Source organism: Megascapheus bottae, chromosome 8, assembly GCF_031878675.1.
Source record: "Megascapheus bottae isolate mThoBot1 chromosome 8, mThoBot2.hap1, whole genome shotgun sequence".
NCBI classification, from domain to species: Eukaryota; Metazoa; Chordata; class Mammalia; order Rodentia; family Geomyidae; genus Megascapheus; species Megascapheus bottae.
The window spans coordinates 36620340-36638267 of record NC_143516.1 but is presented as its reverse complement, the minus strand read 5'-3'; the positions used below and the strand labels follow the sequence as shown (position 1 = coordinate 36638267).

The 17928-nt window shown below is 41.0% G+C and overlaps 1 protein-coding gene across 1 annotated transcript in view; it reads right to left on the bottom strand.

Annotated features, from left to right (window-relative positions):
* The window catches only part of Lama4 (laminin subunit alpha 4), a 132566-nt gene extending 124762 nt beyond the window's left edge, over positions 1 to 7804 (bottom strand). Inside the window, exons 1-2 of the mRNA XM_090338257.1 lie at positions 7689 to 7804; positions 7175 to 7513 (exon numbers count right to left, since the gene is read on the bottom strand). Of these exons, the coding sequence (XP_090194383.1) occupies positions 7175 to 7387 (213 nt within the window). The 5' untranslated portion in view covers positions 7388 to 7513; positions 7689 to 7804. The remainder of the gene's footprint in view (positions 1 to 7174; positions 7514 to 7688) is intronic.
* Between the last annotated feature and the right edge of the window lie 10124 nt (positions 7805 to 17928).

The window sequence follows — 17928 nt, the reverse complement described above, 5'->3', positions numbered from 1 at the left end:
AAAACCAAATGAAGAAACTCAAACATACTTGTACATTGGTATTCATAGACGCATCATTCACAGCAGCCAAAAGGTAAGGAAAATGTTTGACCATGTAGAGTAGATACTGTAATAGATAACAAAAGGTGGTATAAACTAGTAATGGTTGCTGAAACCTATAATCCTAGCAAATCAGAAGGCTGAGATCAAGATTGCAATTTGAAGCCAGCCAGGGAAGAATAGTTTGCTAGAATCCATCTCCAAAATAAACAAAGAGCAGGGATGGAGGCATGGCTCAAGTTGATAGCATATCAGTTGAGCAAGCATGAAATTCTGAATTCATAATCGCTGTATCACCAAAAGAAAAAAATGATGGTATATTAAATAAGTAATTCAGGCTTTAAAAATGAAATGTGGGAGGCCAGGAGTTTGGCCTAGTGGTAAAGTGCTTGCTTAGCATGCATGAAGACTGGGGTTTGATTCCTTGGTATCACATACACAGAAAAAGCTGGAAATGGTGCTGTCGCTCAAGTGGTAGAGCGCTAGCCTTGAGAAAGCCCAAGGACAGTACTCTGGTCCTGAGTTCAGGCCCCAGGACTGGCAAAAGCAAAAGTAAATGTGGGCATATTACAACAGAGACAAAAGTTGAAAACATTATGCTAAGTGAAATAAAGGAAACACAAAAGGCCAATATTGTATGAGTACATTTATATGAAGTACTTACAGTGATCTTAGAAGCAGAATGGTGGTTACCAGGGGCCAAGAGGCTGGGATGGCATATAATTATTTAATGGGTTTCAGTTTAGAAAGATGAAAGAATTCCAGAGATGGAGGGTGGTGATGGATACATAACAGTATGAACATGAAGAATACACTTCTGTGTGTTTTCTAATAGCAGACATAGTAATGTTTATGCCATCAATGTTTTATCACATTAATAAAATTTCCTCTAGTTAGATGAGAGAACTCTGAACCAATTTAGGGAATGGAAATCTTTATCTTCTAGTGTTTTTTTTTCATTATACACTCTATAATACTGATCATATATTTCTAGAGGTATTTCTGTTTTGAATTATTTATTTGCCTAAATGAAAAGCTACTAGTGGAGATCATAATGTGTTGTCACAAAAATACATTAGAATATGTGCATAAAAGGAAAGTAGAACACAAGAAAATGCTGTAGTTAATGAAAAGAAAATCTATTTGGGAGATCCAGTGGTAAACTGGGAACAAAAAATAGGAACTTAATGTTTGGGCAAGGTACTTGTCATTTCCAACATCCACTTGCTCATGCACAGAACAGGTATAGTATTAAGTAAGATAATAGTAAATGTAGATTCATGTCACATGATAGAAATCAACAAGTATTAATGATTGTTTTTCTGATTTTAAATGTGAATGACTTAAAACATAGTTAGGGGCTAGAGTATATATAGCTCAGCAGGAGAGAGCTTCCTTAGCATGTCTGAGATTCTGATTGAATCCAACATAACCCATGCAATGCCACAAATAAAACCCCATAAATAAATAAAAATGTAAAAATTGTTACTAGACAAGTCAGCAAAAAAGTTATTTTAAATCTTTGGCAATCCTAACAGTTTATGTGACTTAAGCTACCCTTAAGTGTGGCATAAAATACTTGAATATTAAGTATTTTTACATTTCTTCAAGAAATTTCCTGAACTTTGATAAAACGATCCCTGCAGCTATTTCTATTTATTTCACTTCCTCTTCTTAGATATACCTGGACAGTCAAGCAGCTTTTATGAATTCCTGTCTAGCTGGGTTACTTACTGACCAGGGGGCCTGCTATCTGCTTTGTCTCCGTTTGCACGTTTGTAAAATGAGGTGACAATTAGGTGATCCATTGGTTAGTCAGGAAGGTGAAAGGTACTAACTCACAGGAAGTGCTTGGATGAGTATCTGGCACATGTAAGTACTCAGTGAGTACATACAAGAACTACTATCTTACAGTCCTTCCAGGATAACTTTTATAAAGCCTTTGTTGGTTGGTGAGTAGGTTATTGTGCTCTACTGCTTTAGCTCAGGACTAATTCTTTCTCTATGTTATCTCCATGACACTTTGTGTGTACCCACTCTTATAGAATATTACTTCATTTTGCCTTGCGCAAACTCTATGTATATACTTTTTTTTCTGTCTTACATGGCTCACCCTTGAGGGTAAGGATGCGACTCTGCTTTCTCCATTCTTCCTACTGCCCGTTTAATTGTTCTATGCCTGGTTACATCTCTCAATTGGTTAGTTCTATGAGCAATTAAGTAAATGGAGGAATAATGCATGCTGGGGTCCAAATTACCTAAGTTAGTGTCTGGAACAACAATTGTAGGATGATGACCCAGACTAGTGACTGGAGGTATTACTTTGGTCCTTTGGAATTTCTTGCAAAGTAAGAGACCAAGATAAGAAAAAGGAAAGCAGATAATGAAACAGGTAGAAACCATTATTTGGTAAACGTTCGGCAGTCCTTTAATGGCAGAGAGTCTAACAGGTGTGTTGGTGCTGAGATCACTGATCAACAGTGAAAAGAATTTACAGGGAAAGTCTGGCAAAATGAACCTTCTTCACAGGGCTTCCATTAAGCAGGTCAATTGGGCTAGGTAGGGTATGGTGCACATGAGGCTCATGGAAGACTGATACTTTTGGGAGGAAACAATGATAATAAGACCCAGTTAGTTTACTAGGAGGTAAAATCTTCTTTGCCTTTGGGATGTTGGTTCACTGTTGTTAGTTATTTCCCCTATCCTCTCATGTATGTATGAAAGCCAGTAACAACAATCTCCACCCAATCCCAGTTGGCCCTTGGAAGAGAGTCCTTGCCCCTGTCTTGCTCAGTATCCTAGGTGGCTTCTTTCCAGCCCACTGACAGTGTCAACCTCTAACCTAATGGTTTTGCCCTTACTTAACTCTGGCTTCTTTTGCACAAACAAGAGTCACATATCAGTCCCTTGAGGATGAACTGAACCCCTCTCAGGTTCTGCATTCCTCTGCTCCTTGTACATTTGTCATGATGATAATTGCTTAGGTCCATGGGTGACAGTAAAGATGATGAAATGAATAGTTATTTTTTTTTTTGCCAGTCCTGGGCTTGAGCTCAGGGCCTGAGCACTGTCCTTGGACTTTCTCAAGGCTAGAGCTCTACCACTTGAGCCTCAGCACCACTTCTGGCTTTTTGCTATGTATGTGGTACCAAGGAATCGAACCCGGGTCTTCATGCATGCTAGGCAAGCACTTTAACCACTAGGCCAAACTCCCGACCCCAGAAAGGAATAGTTATTTTTTAAAATGTGAAAGAACATAGTATGTCCTTTCTGTTCCCACTGACTGAAACTCATTGCTGTTACCATATATTCAGCAATAATGAACTTGATAAAGTGCTTAATCCTAGCTACTCAGTAGGCTGAGATCTGAGGGTTGTAGTTTGAAACCAGCTGGGCACTGAAGACTCTGTTCTCCAATTAATATCTCTCTCTCTCTCTCTCTCTCTCTCTCTCTCTCTCTCTCTCTCACACACACACACACACACACACACACACACACACACACACACACACAAAGTCAAAAGTGGAGTCTGTGGCTCAAATGATAGAGTGCTAGTCTTGAGCACAAAAGCTCAGGGACTGGAGTTCAAGCATTAGGACTTGAGAAGAAGAAGAAGAAGGAGAAGAAGAAGAAGAAGAAGAAGAAGAAGAAGAAGAAAGGAGGAGGAGGAGGAGGAGGAGGAGGAGGAGGAGGAGGAGGAGGAGAGGGAGGAGAGGGAGAGGGAGAGGGAGAAGGAGGAGAGGGAGGAGAGGGAGGAGAAAGAGAAGGAGAAGAAGGAGAAGAAGGAGAAGAAGAAGAAGAAGAAGAAGAAGAAGAAGAAGAAGAAGAAGAAGAAGAAGAAGAAGAAGAAGAATAATGAAGAAGAAGAAGAAGAAGAAGAAGAAGAAGAAGAAGAGGAGGAGGAAGAAGAGGAAGAAGAGGAAGAAGAGGAAGAAGAAGAAGAAGAAGAAGAAGAAGAAGAAGAAGAAGAAGAAGAAGAAAGGAGGAGGAGGAGGAGGAAGAAAGAGAGATGAGGAAGGAAGGAAGAAAGGAAGGAAGGAGGGAAGGAAGGAAGGAGAAGGAAGGAAGGAGAAGGAAGGAAGGAGAAGGAAGGACAATAGGTATTGGTGGCTCATTCCTGTAATCCTACCTACACACAAGTCTGAGATCTGAAGATCATGGTTTGAAGCCAGCCTGAGCAGGAAAGTCCATGAGGTGCTTATCTCCAATAAAGTACAAAAAAGAACCAGAAGTGGAGCTCTGGCTCAAGTAGTAGCTCTGGCTCAGCTTTGAGCAAAAAGGGTCAGTACCCAGGCCCTGATCAGGTTCAAGCCCTAGATTAGCACAAAGACAAAAGAAGAAAATAAGGAGGAGGAAGAGAAGGAGGGAAGGAAAGAAGAAGGGAAGGACAGAAACAAGAAAAAAAGAAAAGAAGGACCATCTTCCTTGTTTCCTAGTCCAACATTCTCTAATCCTTCAGTCTGAATATTTTTCATGTATTAGCCACCATCTCACACAAAGTGTACCAGAGTCCAGGCCTTGGTACAGGGACGCACGATGGACAGGGCTGGAGCTTAGGGGTCTGCAGCTAATCACCTCCCACCATCCTATGCTTGCCTTCATCGTTTTTATATTTCCTTTTGAAGAGAAGTTAAGAAATAGCCTTTCATATAAATCTGGTCGAAATAAAGTGAATGTAGTTTAGGAATACCCTCCCATCTATATTTTTAACGTCTCCCATCCATATCCACATTTCCTTCTCGTCCTCACTCCCTCTCTCTATAACCACAAGTGTCTGTTCCAATCCAGTAAAGTGGTCATGCCATGTTATTAAAACTTCTGGAATGTATTCTGCTTCAGATCTGCTATTGCCTATAAAAAGCCTGAGAAGCTAGAGGATGGGGTGTTGGGACCCTGGGACCGCAGGGCGCTGCGGTGTTATGTGAAACTATGCACTGGGAACATAATTACCTCAATCCCAGCCTTGTACACCCTACACTTTGACCTTCCTGGAACAACTAGTATCTTCTTTCTGTTTCCTAAAGTCCTCAAATGGAATTTCGAACCTGTTAGGAGTCTGACCATTTTGCACACTTAAGTGACTGTGGGGTATTCTTTTCTCTATGTATGCTAGAGACAGAATCATAATGATATTTATAAGTTATCTTAAGTAAAGTAGAACCATAAAATAATGTTCTGAGAACTATTGCCAAAGAGGGGTTTCTCTTAACCTAATCACCCACTTATAATAATGGTGACAACAAATAAAATAATGGTTAGCATTTACAAAGCATTTATACTATGTCAAACACTGTGCTAAGCACTCTCTATAGCTTAATCACTATAATTGAGGCACAAAGTAGGAATCAATAACCTCTTTCAGTGGCACTTTTTCTTTTCTTTTCTTTTTGTCAGTTGTAGGGCTTGAGCTCTGAGCCTGGCTGCTATCCTTGAGCTCTTCTGCTCAAGGCTAGCACTCTACCACTTGAGCCATAGTTCCACCTCCAAGTCTCAGTGCTTTTAATCTGAATTTCAGATAACTGAATTTTTTTCCTGGGACAAGAGGCTTGCAATTTGAATGTAGTACTATCAATCTGAAAGTCTCTCATCTAAAACACTTTGCTCTGCCGTTTTCTTAGTGTTTTACTGAAAGTGAGTATATAAGAAACAGCCCGCAGTCCCAGAAATAACTTTTAAGCTTCCTGAATACTGAATTATTTTCTGAAAGTTGAATGTGCTTAATTTAACCAGATCAAAATGCAGGCTGTCTAGATACATTTAAATTTCAGATGAACTGTGAAAAATGTTCAGTATTACTATGTCTTAGGCAATATTTGGGATATGACCAACATTTTACTTATAGTGTGACTGTAATTCAAATGTAATCAAGTGTTCTATATTTTGTGTGCCAATTCTGCTCTTAAGTCAAATGTTTCATTAAGGGGCTTTCCAAGTTCAAAGTGACAGGTGAAGATAATGCTTCCTTTGGGTTTAATTCCAAGATTGCATGGAAGCAATGCCTGCCCATGGCATGAAGTCTCTCCTGGCTGGCCTGTCTCCAGCATCTGGGAGTGCAACTGATCCAAATTCTGGCCCACTCTTTCTCACCCCAGCATAGGAAGTGGCTATCCTCCAGCTCTATCTACCCTCCTCTCTTTAGGAGGAGGGTGGAGCTCACTCAGATGCAGGGCCACCTTTGTGCGCCTTATTTTAATCAATAGTAACTACCTTAATCTCACAAGTAGTAGAATTAAAAGCAGCAATCCACAATTGAGCGGCATTAGAGATGGTGCTATTTCATGAAACTGTTTTAGTGTTATGGGTGTATAATATAACTGTAGCTGTAGTGGGGGGAGGGGGAGGGTCAGTTGCTCTTTCCTTTCCCATGAACTTAGGTGACTTCATTTTCCTCCTCCTTAGCATCTCCCACGCACTGGACATGATATTGTCTGCCTGGGCTCAGGGGACTCTTAAATCACTTGCTCTGGATCCATCCTAGTTCACCAAATGTCTACATTTCCAGTTACATTTTCAACGTCTAGGCTTTGGAAAGGCAGTCAAACAGCAGCTGTCTGAATAAACACACTATCGATACCGGGATCATTTTTACGTGGCAGACGGGGCTTGATTTAATCTTGCTGCTGGAATAGAAAGCTTCATTTCTGTTTCAAGGATCCAAACAGCTTCTTTCCTGGCCCCTCCCTGTCACTCAGCCCCTCATCCTCCTATTGCTGAAGATCTTTTGTTTAATGGGAGTCAAAGATGAGATCCTGTCCCAAACGCAGAGGAACAGGAAGGCAGTGAGTGAGAGGCACGCACGAGTGTCATGGCTTGCCAAGATGCTTAATACGACCTGAGAACGGCAGAATGTCACTCATGTGGATTCAGCATTCCTAGGGGAGTGGGCTGGAGATGCTGAGGGCATGGCCCTGGAGCCAGCTTAAATAGATACAACCTGAAGCGCCAGCTTCCACCTCCCAATATCCAAACCCCCAGCTAAAAAGTCATACTTTATTTCCAGTATCTACAATGAGGTGAAGCCTAGGTGAGCCTAACTACCAAAGAAAGGAGGCACGTTTACACAGAGGTCAGGCGGGCAGGCGGGCAGGCTGGCACAGGTGCCCAGCGGGGGTGGCAAAGGCAGGGAGTCTGTACCTGGACCTCAGGCGGTGGGCGTCTGGCTGGCACGTGGGGCTCACTGGTCTCAGGTAGGTCTTGCCTGCCCAGCGGAGAGCTCCCTTCAACGTCAAAGGCAAACGGGGTGTCGTCCCCGGAGGCAGCGCTGGAGTAGGCAGCCCCCCAAAGGAGCCACAGGGGCAGGACGGAGCGCCACCAGGCTGAGCTCAAAGCCATGGGGCGCGCGTGCATCCAGCCCGGGGTTTAGGGTCCAGAGAGCGCTGGGCCGATCCCCGCGGGTGGCGGTGCTGCCGGGCCTGGTGTCTCAATTCTGGGTCAGCAGTGTCCAGATGTGGGCTGGCTGCTCAGCTTGAACTTCTGTGGTTAAAAAAAGGAAAGGGAGAGTGAGAGTCAGCGTAAGCGCTTTACCCCCTCTCCCCCCCCCCCCTGCCCGCGCCTTTCCTCTCTCCCTCTTCCCCCCTCCCGCCCCTCTCTCACTTTGCCCCCCCCCCTCCCGCCCTTCTACTTCCAAGGCTTGGGCTCTGCCACCTACAGATGGATGGAGACCAGAATCCAGCGAGCATCCAAAGGCAGCCAGGACGCTGGGCGAACGCCTGCCAGCCTCGGCTCCCTCCCCGCCAGCTGCAGGGACAGAGGAAGGAGCTGCTCTGGCTTCCTTCCCCCAAGCTCCAGCGCTGGCTCTCACCACTCCCTTCCCACCTTCCACTTCCAGACACTCCCACTCCAAGTTGCAGGCGCTCTAGACTTTCGCGGTTGCGTCCCTTTAAGCCACCCCCTCACCCCCTGCACAAGTCTGGAGCCCCTCTAGCGGCTCCAGATGAATTTTTAGAGCTTTGCAATTGCTTCCCCCCCCCTCTCTCATTTATTGAATAAAAAAGGTGCCTTGCCGGATGTCTTATCTATTTACGTTAGATTTTTCTTTTTAAATGTGGCCCTACTAGTTTGCAGGAAAGTGGGTGGAAATGAGATTGCAAGGGCGGGAGAGGACCAGAGGTAGAGGATCTAGTGTCCAATTTTGGAGCACGGCTGCTCCTTTTCCACAGATAGCCTTCTGTACAGAGTGCTAATGTCTTCTCTGGAGTCTTGAGGGCCAGTCCTCTTCCTCCCTAACGCCCTCACCCAGGAGGTTTGGGAGAAGACTGTCTCTCACTGCCCCGGGCTGGAAAATGACTGCATTGCTCAAATGCATGAACTTTGATTTACAAAGAACATCTTGTTTTCTGTCCTAAAGAGCTGCTTTGTAAGGAACCAGAAACAAGGCGTACAGTGTATGAGCCTGTCAAATATAGTGCCCACAGCCCCGACCTCTTCCTGTTGGCCTGTAATCTCATGCCTACTCCATCTGTCTGAGCCATGCAAGCTTTCCAAGACTTTGGTAGAAGTTGGGTGACAATTATGCCAGCGTGAATCCTGTGGATGAGTGCCTGGCGGTAGGTACTTTTGTTTGCACATGTAAATATCTCCAGAACATCCCAAAGTAGCTCAAAAACTCCTGGATGAGACAGCCATAAAGTGATACTCAAGTAAGTTTCTAGGTGTTTGAAATCACAATCCCGCAGTATAACATCTTTCTGAAACTTAATCTCAGATTCCATTCCACAGATCAAGTTTTTTTTTTAAATAAAAGGAAACACAAAACAACCATTTATTGTGCAGCTATCATGTGTCAGATACTTGGAATATGTTATTTGTAAACTTCACAGCATTTGTGCACAGTAAGGCTATTATTTTCGCTTTATGGAAGAAAAATGGGAGATTCAGGGAGACCAGGACATTTGTGCAAGGCCAACCAACTGGTAGAAAATCTGGATTGAAGTTTGAATTGGGTCTTATGAGCCCAAAGCTTCCCTTCTTTCCAATATCACCCTGAAATTCTCAAAAATAAAGAACTTGTCTGCTTCAGAGGGAGAAGGAACAGGTACTTCCTATTTTGGCGACAATTTCCATACACCAAAATTTTATAGGGATGATCTCAGTTCTTTTCATCTACAAGATAATCCCAAGAAATATTGTTGTTCCAATGTGACAGTGGGTATTACTGGTGATAGTAGGTAAATCTAATGAAATGAGGTATTTTTTTTATAGGCCAAACACCCTTCTTCTTGAAATGATGAAGACTATTTTTTACCATACAGGTGCAGAATCTTAGAATCTGACCTAAAAGTGACCTGGAGAGCCTGATGCTTTAAGAAACAAAATTTGAGGAACAAGAACAGAGCCTGGTGGGCTTTGATGAGAAGTGGGAAATGCTGCTCACAGTTGCAGGATGGACCACACCACGGTGATTTCGATTTCTATTTTGATGTGTGTTCTGCATACACCATCCCTCCATTCCTACCTCTATATCCCCTTAGCCTAGGTTGCCTATCAGAAGGTGGACTTGACTATGCCTTCTGCCTTTGTCAGTCTACATTCAACAAATAATTCCATAGCAGGGGCTTCTATGACCATTGAGCATTGAGCCTTTTCTTGGTTGCAGCACTTTCTTGGCTTTTAAATTATAAATGCTATAATGCAAAAAGCCAAACCCAGACGAAGCAAAACAGTTTTATAGATGCCAAAGTATTTGTAAATTTTTATTTGAATTTTATTTGAAGATTTAAAAATAGTCCTGTAAGGAACTGTTAAGCTAAATTTCTATCACCTTCTTCCACATAAAGTAATCTACTAAAAAAAGTGAAAGAGCTTAAAATAAATGTTTAGGGATGATTGCTGATGGTTCACTTTTGAAATCCTAGCTACTTAGGAGACTAAGAATATTCATATTTCTTTTCCTGTCACATGATTGTACAGCTTTTCTTTAACCTGGGACCTCTTTTCTCTGCCTAGCAGCCATCATGAGAAAGTCTGTGCAGTGGCCAGGGACTTAGGTTTGATTAAACTTTTTCTTCCATTTTTCATATTTCTGCAGTAGTTATTATCAGTCAAATGGCATGATATGTGAAAGCATGGGATTTTGTCAGAAATAAGACAAGGCTCAACTCCTGGGTCTGTTTTATAGTTCTAAGTGCTTGACAAAAAAGCAAATCTTTCTAAACAGCAATTTCTTCATCAATAAAATCAGTGATACATCTCACATTGAGTTATGAGTAATGAGTAAAATAATGTAAGCATAATATTAACATAGACTATGATATATATAGTAAATGGCCAGTAAATACTATTAGTTATACCGCGTTTTTCAAGCCTTAAGAATGACTATTTCTAAAGAGGAAAAATAGCCATGCTTGCTTATTCTGTGGCTTGGGTAACCTCTCATTTGCTGAAAATAGCCATTCCCATTTTTATTTTTCCTAGCCCTTCCCAGTACTAATCCCCGAAATGAGGCTGGCATGGATCAGTATGATGTTCAGGCAGGCAAGGAGAGAGCATAGCAAGCTAGAAGGTAGCCCAGAGCAAAAGGCAGCAATTACCTCTTCCAGACCACCAAAGATCTGAGCATGGAAGGATTATATTCCTGCTGAAAGTACAACTAAGGAACATTTTTCAGTATGGCTGCTTTCAAATTATAACCATCTTTCTGTCCTTTCATGGGGGTGGGGTTGAGGATTCACCAAGAAAGTTCACAACCACTACCTTCCTTGGGACTTCTATCTTCTTAGAATGCACGTAGAGAAGCTAAGAGGTTAAATAACTTGTCCTAGCACCACAAAGCAGTTAGTGTAAGACAAGGACCCCTACAACTTCCTACTTGTAGACCAATCGCTTTCCTAACAAGACCAGGTTATTTTTGGTCCTGGCAGCAGCAGATCCGGAATTTTAAAGATTTTTATCAAAGAAAGTTCAGGAATTCCCCTACAAGTCCCCCTATTTCCCGATCCCCAGTGCAGTTATCAGCAGATAAATATCAGGGCTGCTTGTCTCTTTAGCACTTAGCTGTTGGGCCTGTCCTCAGCATTTAAAGATCTAAGAGTGCTGTTAACATAGCCCATATGCCATTCTGTAAATAGAAAGTTGTGTCAGATGCTATTTTGGATTTGTATGTGCTAATCTTAACATAACTAGACAGATGACTGTTGTGGGAACTGTGTACTGGTGACCATCATTTCATGATGGGTTTGGTTAGAGATGTTATTATGAGCTGAACTTCTCCCCTCCCTTTACTTTGAGATCTCTAACAGATAATCCTGTGGTGGAAATTAAAAGTGAGAGATGATGCGTCATTGTCTACTAATATTCATCTTTACTCATGGACAACCTTTTATGAAAATGTATGCCACATGAAGAGGAGTGTCTGAAAAAGAGCTAGCAGATGGATGAGGCCTTTGAAAAGTTGTTTTGGGAAAGAGAGAGTAATAGATAAAATTAATTTGGCTAAATTATAATGCATGCACATGTAAATTACTGCAGTGAAACTTTTTATATAATAAGTATGCAATATAAGAAAATGAAAAAAGTTGTTCTTCCCATTAGTTCCCAGCATTGATTCAAGTGGATGGGTTATATTAGACTTATATTAGAAGCATGTCTATCTCTCATTTTCGGTCATGGCCTCAGCTGGCTTTGAATATATATTCTCTGCTTTTCTCACATTCTTCCTTTCATCTATCCATGTAATTGAGTCACCAGGTTTAGACATTGAAGAAAACAGTTAAAGCATGATCCTGACTGTCAACGAGAACAGTCAGAGGGGACCTACGGAAGTAGCCCCTGTGAGGAATGGGAATTAACAGTGGTTTAGAGAGGAAGTTCAGACAGGCTACTAATAAAATAAATAGAACAACCTTTACACAGATGCAGCTGGAGGTTCTAGAAGAAGGCAGTGCTAGGTCTTAACTAATGGGGAAGGTAAAGAACAGAAGAGGGAGGGGAAAAGCAAGGATGTCATGTGATTTCAAACCTCTCTGTGCCTGGGGCACAGTCCCTGCATACAGGTCCCAGGGACTATTTTACAATTTGTGTGCTCCAGTATATATTTTACATTGATATCTTATGCATATTCATTTTATATATCACATCCGCCCTTGAACACAAATATATCAAAGTATGCAAGATATTTTTTCATATATTTTTATTGTAATTAATAGAAGGGCTACATTATATTCACCAGATAGAAGGTGCATTACTTCAAATATATCGGTACCCTTTCTCATGTCTTGGTCCCCATTTCCCTCCCTCCATCTCCACCTCTCATTTTGTTTTCCCCCCTTCCCTGATTTCAAATAACCAAATAAGCATATATATAAAATATCAGATATTGTAACAATATGAGATAACCAAGGGACAGCAAAAGAGATGAGAGATAACATAGTGCATTAAGGACGACAATTACTCATTATATGGCTTTTGTTTCTATATCCTGGAGGTCCTTTCATTTAGCATCATACTATATGGCCTTATGTATCTAGTTTTGTTCTATTGTAAATCTCGTATACATGATATTTTAAACTTCCTGTCAATAGGATGCCTAGCTTACCATGTTCATATTTGTAGTTTTGGAGGGGGAAAGCCTCTCCTGAAGAACAAGACCAGAGACTAGTTTGGAGACAGAGGCAGCCCTTCCTTCTCATACAGCAAGGGACTGAAGGCAGAGACAGTACGTGCATGGATAGGTGAACTTAAAGCTTTTGAAAATGATGAGAGCATAGTGGTCACACTTACTGGATGAAACACAGATATTAGAGAGTAGGGTTTCTGACCTGCCTCGGTGGCGGGCTTCCCTAATACTAAAGAAAAGTAATCCATGCTTGTGGTAAAGTTCTCCTTGGACAATAGCAAATGTTAACACCAATTAGCTCAGTGATACAATTTATGCAAAATAGAAGCTCTTGGTGATCGAATGATAGAATTAAGGAAGCTTGAGAGATGCTTTTGTATTCCCATACTTTCTTCACTCCCAGTGACAGGAAGGATTTGGCTACCCAGAGAAGGGTTGCTGTCATCATTAAGGGTGTATAGGTAGGACGGAGAGTTAAAGTGGTTCTAATCTCTCTTGTGTGAGCACTGACAGAAGCCAGTCTAAGATTTTAAATTTGTAACTTTGTAACACTGCATCCCTTGCTTTATCTTCTGGAAAACATGTGTCAGTCACACTCACTTTAGGTAATCAACCAAATTTAGAAAAATACATCAGAAATAAGAAATACATAATCATAACAATGTGTCAAATTTTCACAGTGCTTTACTTTGGAAATGCTTCTCTCACTAGTGAGGAAACAATTTGTGTTTGTAAGTCCAGGTTCAGACGTTTTGGAAACAATTTTCTCTTTTTTTTTTCTTTTATTGCCAGTCCTGGGCTTGAGCTCAGGGCCTCAGCACTGTCCTTGGGCTCTAGAGGCTAGAACTCTACCACTTGAGCCTCAGCACCACTTCTAGCTCTTTTCTATGTATGTGGCACCGAGGAATCGAACCCCAGTCTTTGTGCAAGCACTCTACCCACTAGGCCAAACTCCCGGCCCCTGGAAACAATTTTCAAGTCACTGTCTATTGCATCTCTTATCTCTGAATATTTAATTAGTCTAAATAAGATGGTTTTCACCCATCCATGCATTCAAATGTTATTTTTCAAATATTTACTTTCCAAGATGCATTTTTCCTAGGCTGTACAGCAAAAAAAACAAATCAGATAAAAATTTATGGAATTTACAGTCTGATGAAGCAAGGATAGGAGAATCCAGGTTTGATCTCTCACTTGGGGAGACACACACACACACACACACACACACACACACACACACACACACACGCACACAAGGCAAGCTTCCTCCTCCTTTCTAGTGCTTAGCTTCTGTTATTCCTCTCTGATCTGCTCTTCCAGGTTGAAGGATATCTGCTACCACCTAGGAAAGAAGAGGGAGCTTGCCTGTTGAGGAAAGGGCTACAATGAAATCATAGAAGTGAGGGATGGCTGGAAATGCAGTCAAAAAAGGCAGCCAAGTAAGTAAATCCAATTACACATTACCTTTGAGATAATTACAAAATCTTTTAAATGAAGCCGTATTTGAATTTGTGTATAGCATTTCTAGGCATTCTCATAGTGACATGGCAAGGTAATGATGCTGATGAAAACTTAAGTGAATATTAGTTGATTTTTCTATACATTTGTCACTTTGTAGAGTGTGTGTGTGTGTGTGTGTGTGTGTGTGTGTGTGTGTGTGTACTGGGGCTGGAACTTAGGGCGTGGACACTGTCTGTTAGTTGAGTTAGGTCAGGGATGCTACTTCCAGTGCTTCAAAATGAGTCTTTTAGAACTTACTACCAGGGCTATCTCTGAACCAGGTCCTCAGATCTCAGCCTTCTGAGTAGCTAGGATTAGAGGCATGAGCCACTGACACCCAGTTGAAGACAGTTATTAGAAGAGAAATCAGTTATATGTGTCTCAGTTTATGGGGTCAGATAGTCTTGTGTTTATAGTTTTGAATTCTTCTACTTATTAGACATGAGATCTTGGAAAACTGTTTTTATTCTGACAGTTTGAGCACCCTCATCTTTAGTATCTTACTCAGATACTTCAAAACCTTAGGAAAGGTCTGCATAAAAGAACTCCTCCAGATTGGAATGTAATGTCCCATAGAGTGTAAGAATAATCACTCCAAATAATGCCTATTCTATGATGAAAATTCCATAAATGTTAGCTTCTCTCATTATCATACTAGTATTATTACTGTTATTTCATGTGCAATGTCTTCTGTGGAAAATTAGAAGACAGACCTCTACAGAAAGACATAGTATAGGCACAAAAAGTCAAGTATTATATAACCTAAGTTATTTCTGGAATTTAAAGCTAGTTGAGCTCATAGAAGAAGAAAGCACAATAGTGATGACCAGAGCCTAGAATGATAAAGACTACAGGATGTATTGTGACAATGAGGCCACAGGAGGGGAATTCTAAACACCTGGTTTCCTGTCCCTATGTAATATGTTGATCCCAGTAACTCACTTCCTTAAACTATAGTTTCTACACTATTAAGATAACAGAATTAAAGATTATTGAGATTGCCTACATAAATCAGGCACTAATGGCTTCTGTGTGTAATCCTAACTACTTGGGAGGCTTGGATCTTCAAGATCCTGGATCTCCTTTTTCAGGACCTCAGTATTCTGGATCTTAGTTTTCTAATTAGCTAGGATTATAAGAAGCAAATTATACCCAACTTGACATCTTTAACATTACAACCCAAATGAAGTTGCAGTTTACCAGCAAGGGGGTATGGAGAACAACAGTCAATAAATTTTTTTTATCTGTTTTGCTAAACGATGCATTACCATTAGAAAACAAAAATTCAGTGACAAGAAATTGATGATGAGATTAGGAGAGAATGAATATATGACTGGAAAGAAGATTTATTTCATCTCTAAAAACTGAATAAAAAATGAAAGCTATTCTGATCTCTATCTTTGTCAATTGGGGTATCTGAACACAGAGAACTGGGTTTTGTGGGAAGAAATCTTTCATATGAATATGAATAAAATCCCAGAGCAAAAATCTTGGAATAGTATTGCTTTTCACATCCAGCTACTGAAAATGGACACATAACATTTCTGTGTCTATGTCAGCTGTATAGTGCCTGGAGAAGCTCTGTAATTTCTAGTCTGGTGTTAAGATGAGTCATGATGAAGTGGTTTGTCCTGTTGTTCTCATTTCACTACCTCCCCTTCCTAGCCATAGCCTTGAGCAAGTCTGAAGCAAGCTGGCCCATACTTTCTTCTCTAGAAAATGAAAAGTGAGGCAAGATGGGCCTGTGGTTCCATTCGGGACAAAACGTGTATCTCTATACACCATTCTGGCTATACCAGTCGCAGATGGATGGTTTATAATCTTCTCTTATGGATAATTAAGCCCAGAAGTAGTCATTTGTGTCTGAAGTTGTATTTTAGGTCCCTACAACAAATATACAGTTCATACAACAAACATAATGCAATAAAGGCTTAGAAATATGAGTTATAACTTTAAGTTCTGCCAGCATTATAGACCAGAAAAAAAAACCACCACATGAGTCCACAAAAGGAAAAGAATTTGCACGTTTCCTGTCCCTAATTCACGTATTACACAGCCTGTCATTGGTTCTATGGTGACATTTTCTAGAATAATAGGTCATTAAATCTTGTAACAGGAAGTTATGATAATTTCCAGAATTGGATGGTTTGTTCTCACCTTCCATGATTTTCAAAAAGACATTGGGTGACATTGTTTGTGTAGTTAAATTCTATGACTTTTCTAAGCTGTGAATCATCTTGTTGTTTCATGTTAAGATTCTGAATGTATGATCACAAATGGAAAAAAGCTAATGGTGGACTATGACAAGTAGTACACCAGGTCTGCAAGTTGAAGATGAAGAGTACACAAAAGTCTGACTGAGTTGTGCAGATCAGGAGCACCTGCTGTGTGCAGGATTCTGAGGAACAAAGGAGATCCCTATACATGTGGATTTAGCTGTGGACTCTGGGGTTACTTCCAGACTTTATACAATCTATGACTTAGACTAAGTGAAACTAAATCTTTCATGGAAAATGTTCTTATTTAATCCTCCAAAGCAGCCCAGACTATTAAGTAATCTTGAGCTACATGTGTTGCCAAAGTGGGACACAGGAGAGTCCAACCCTTCTAGTCTCTGTGTGACATCGTCATGGGGACAGTTCTCAGAAAGAAATTTATCAAAAATAAACAATTCCCCCTAAAGCCAGGAGCAGGAAAGCACAAAGCAGTCACACCGAGATCAGAAGAACATTGTCTCTGTGCCTTCCGTCTCTTTGCTCCCACACTTTTTAATATCTTAAACAGTCGCCTTGGATCCTTTCTTGGACAATAGCATAGGCTGTGGTCCACCCTGTACCCTGACAAGTCCATGATTGCATCATGGCTGGATGTCAGCAACAGCCTGGGAAAAGCCAGCTGGATCTGGGCAGGAGGCACAATACCAACTATGTGTCTACGAGGCTGGTGAAGTGATCAAGAGTATTCCAGAAACAACTGCCAGCTTGGCATTTCTTCATCAGCCAGTGCCTCCATTAATCGAACCCCCAAATTCTGGAAACCAACAGACATTTTCATTTCATGTTTTCCTAGGCTAGCAAGGACTGCTTTTACTGATACCTATTCACAATATGTGAGTGTGGCTGTGATACTTTGGGAGAAAGTAAAGTAACTCCATGTTTTATTGTTCATAGAAATGTCAGAAACTCTAAAGCCAATGTGCTAGCCAACCTCTCATTTGGTTGTTATTTTTATAAACTGAGAATTGTTCTCCTTAATGGAGAATTTCCAGTTTCTTCCTCTGTCATTTATTGCTATGAAGCATTATCTCACCATCTAGGACTTATTCCTGTCTCAACGCATCTGCCCATTTTGCCGTGCTTTGGCACACAGTGGCTGTCTCGCACTGTCACAGAATGTCATAGGAAGTCCGAACTCCACCACAATCTTTTGGTTTCTTTTAAAGGGTTCAATAGCACATCGATGCCTCTATTTTGAATGATTTCTATAATTTTACAGGGTGTCTTTCTGGGTTGTCATTGCTATTCATGATCTCTGTGTTCTTTGGCAAGTGCTTTAACAGCATCTCATTTAAAAGCGAGTGATGGATTAAATGGGGTTCAGGGTCTCCCCAGCTCTGAAATGCTTCTGGATTGTAGTCTTTCTGGAACACTGGTCCTCTACTATCTTCACTCTCATAATTTATTGAGACACATGCTTGGGTTTCCTTGTCTATTTTTCCTTTCTGTAACTTTTCCATCATTCATGACTGTCTTTCAAGAAGACAGGACTTGACCCCTCTTAAGGCCAACCTATCTGACTACTTTCTTTTTTCTCCAGTGATTTTTGACTTTTATTA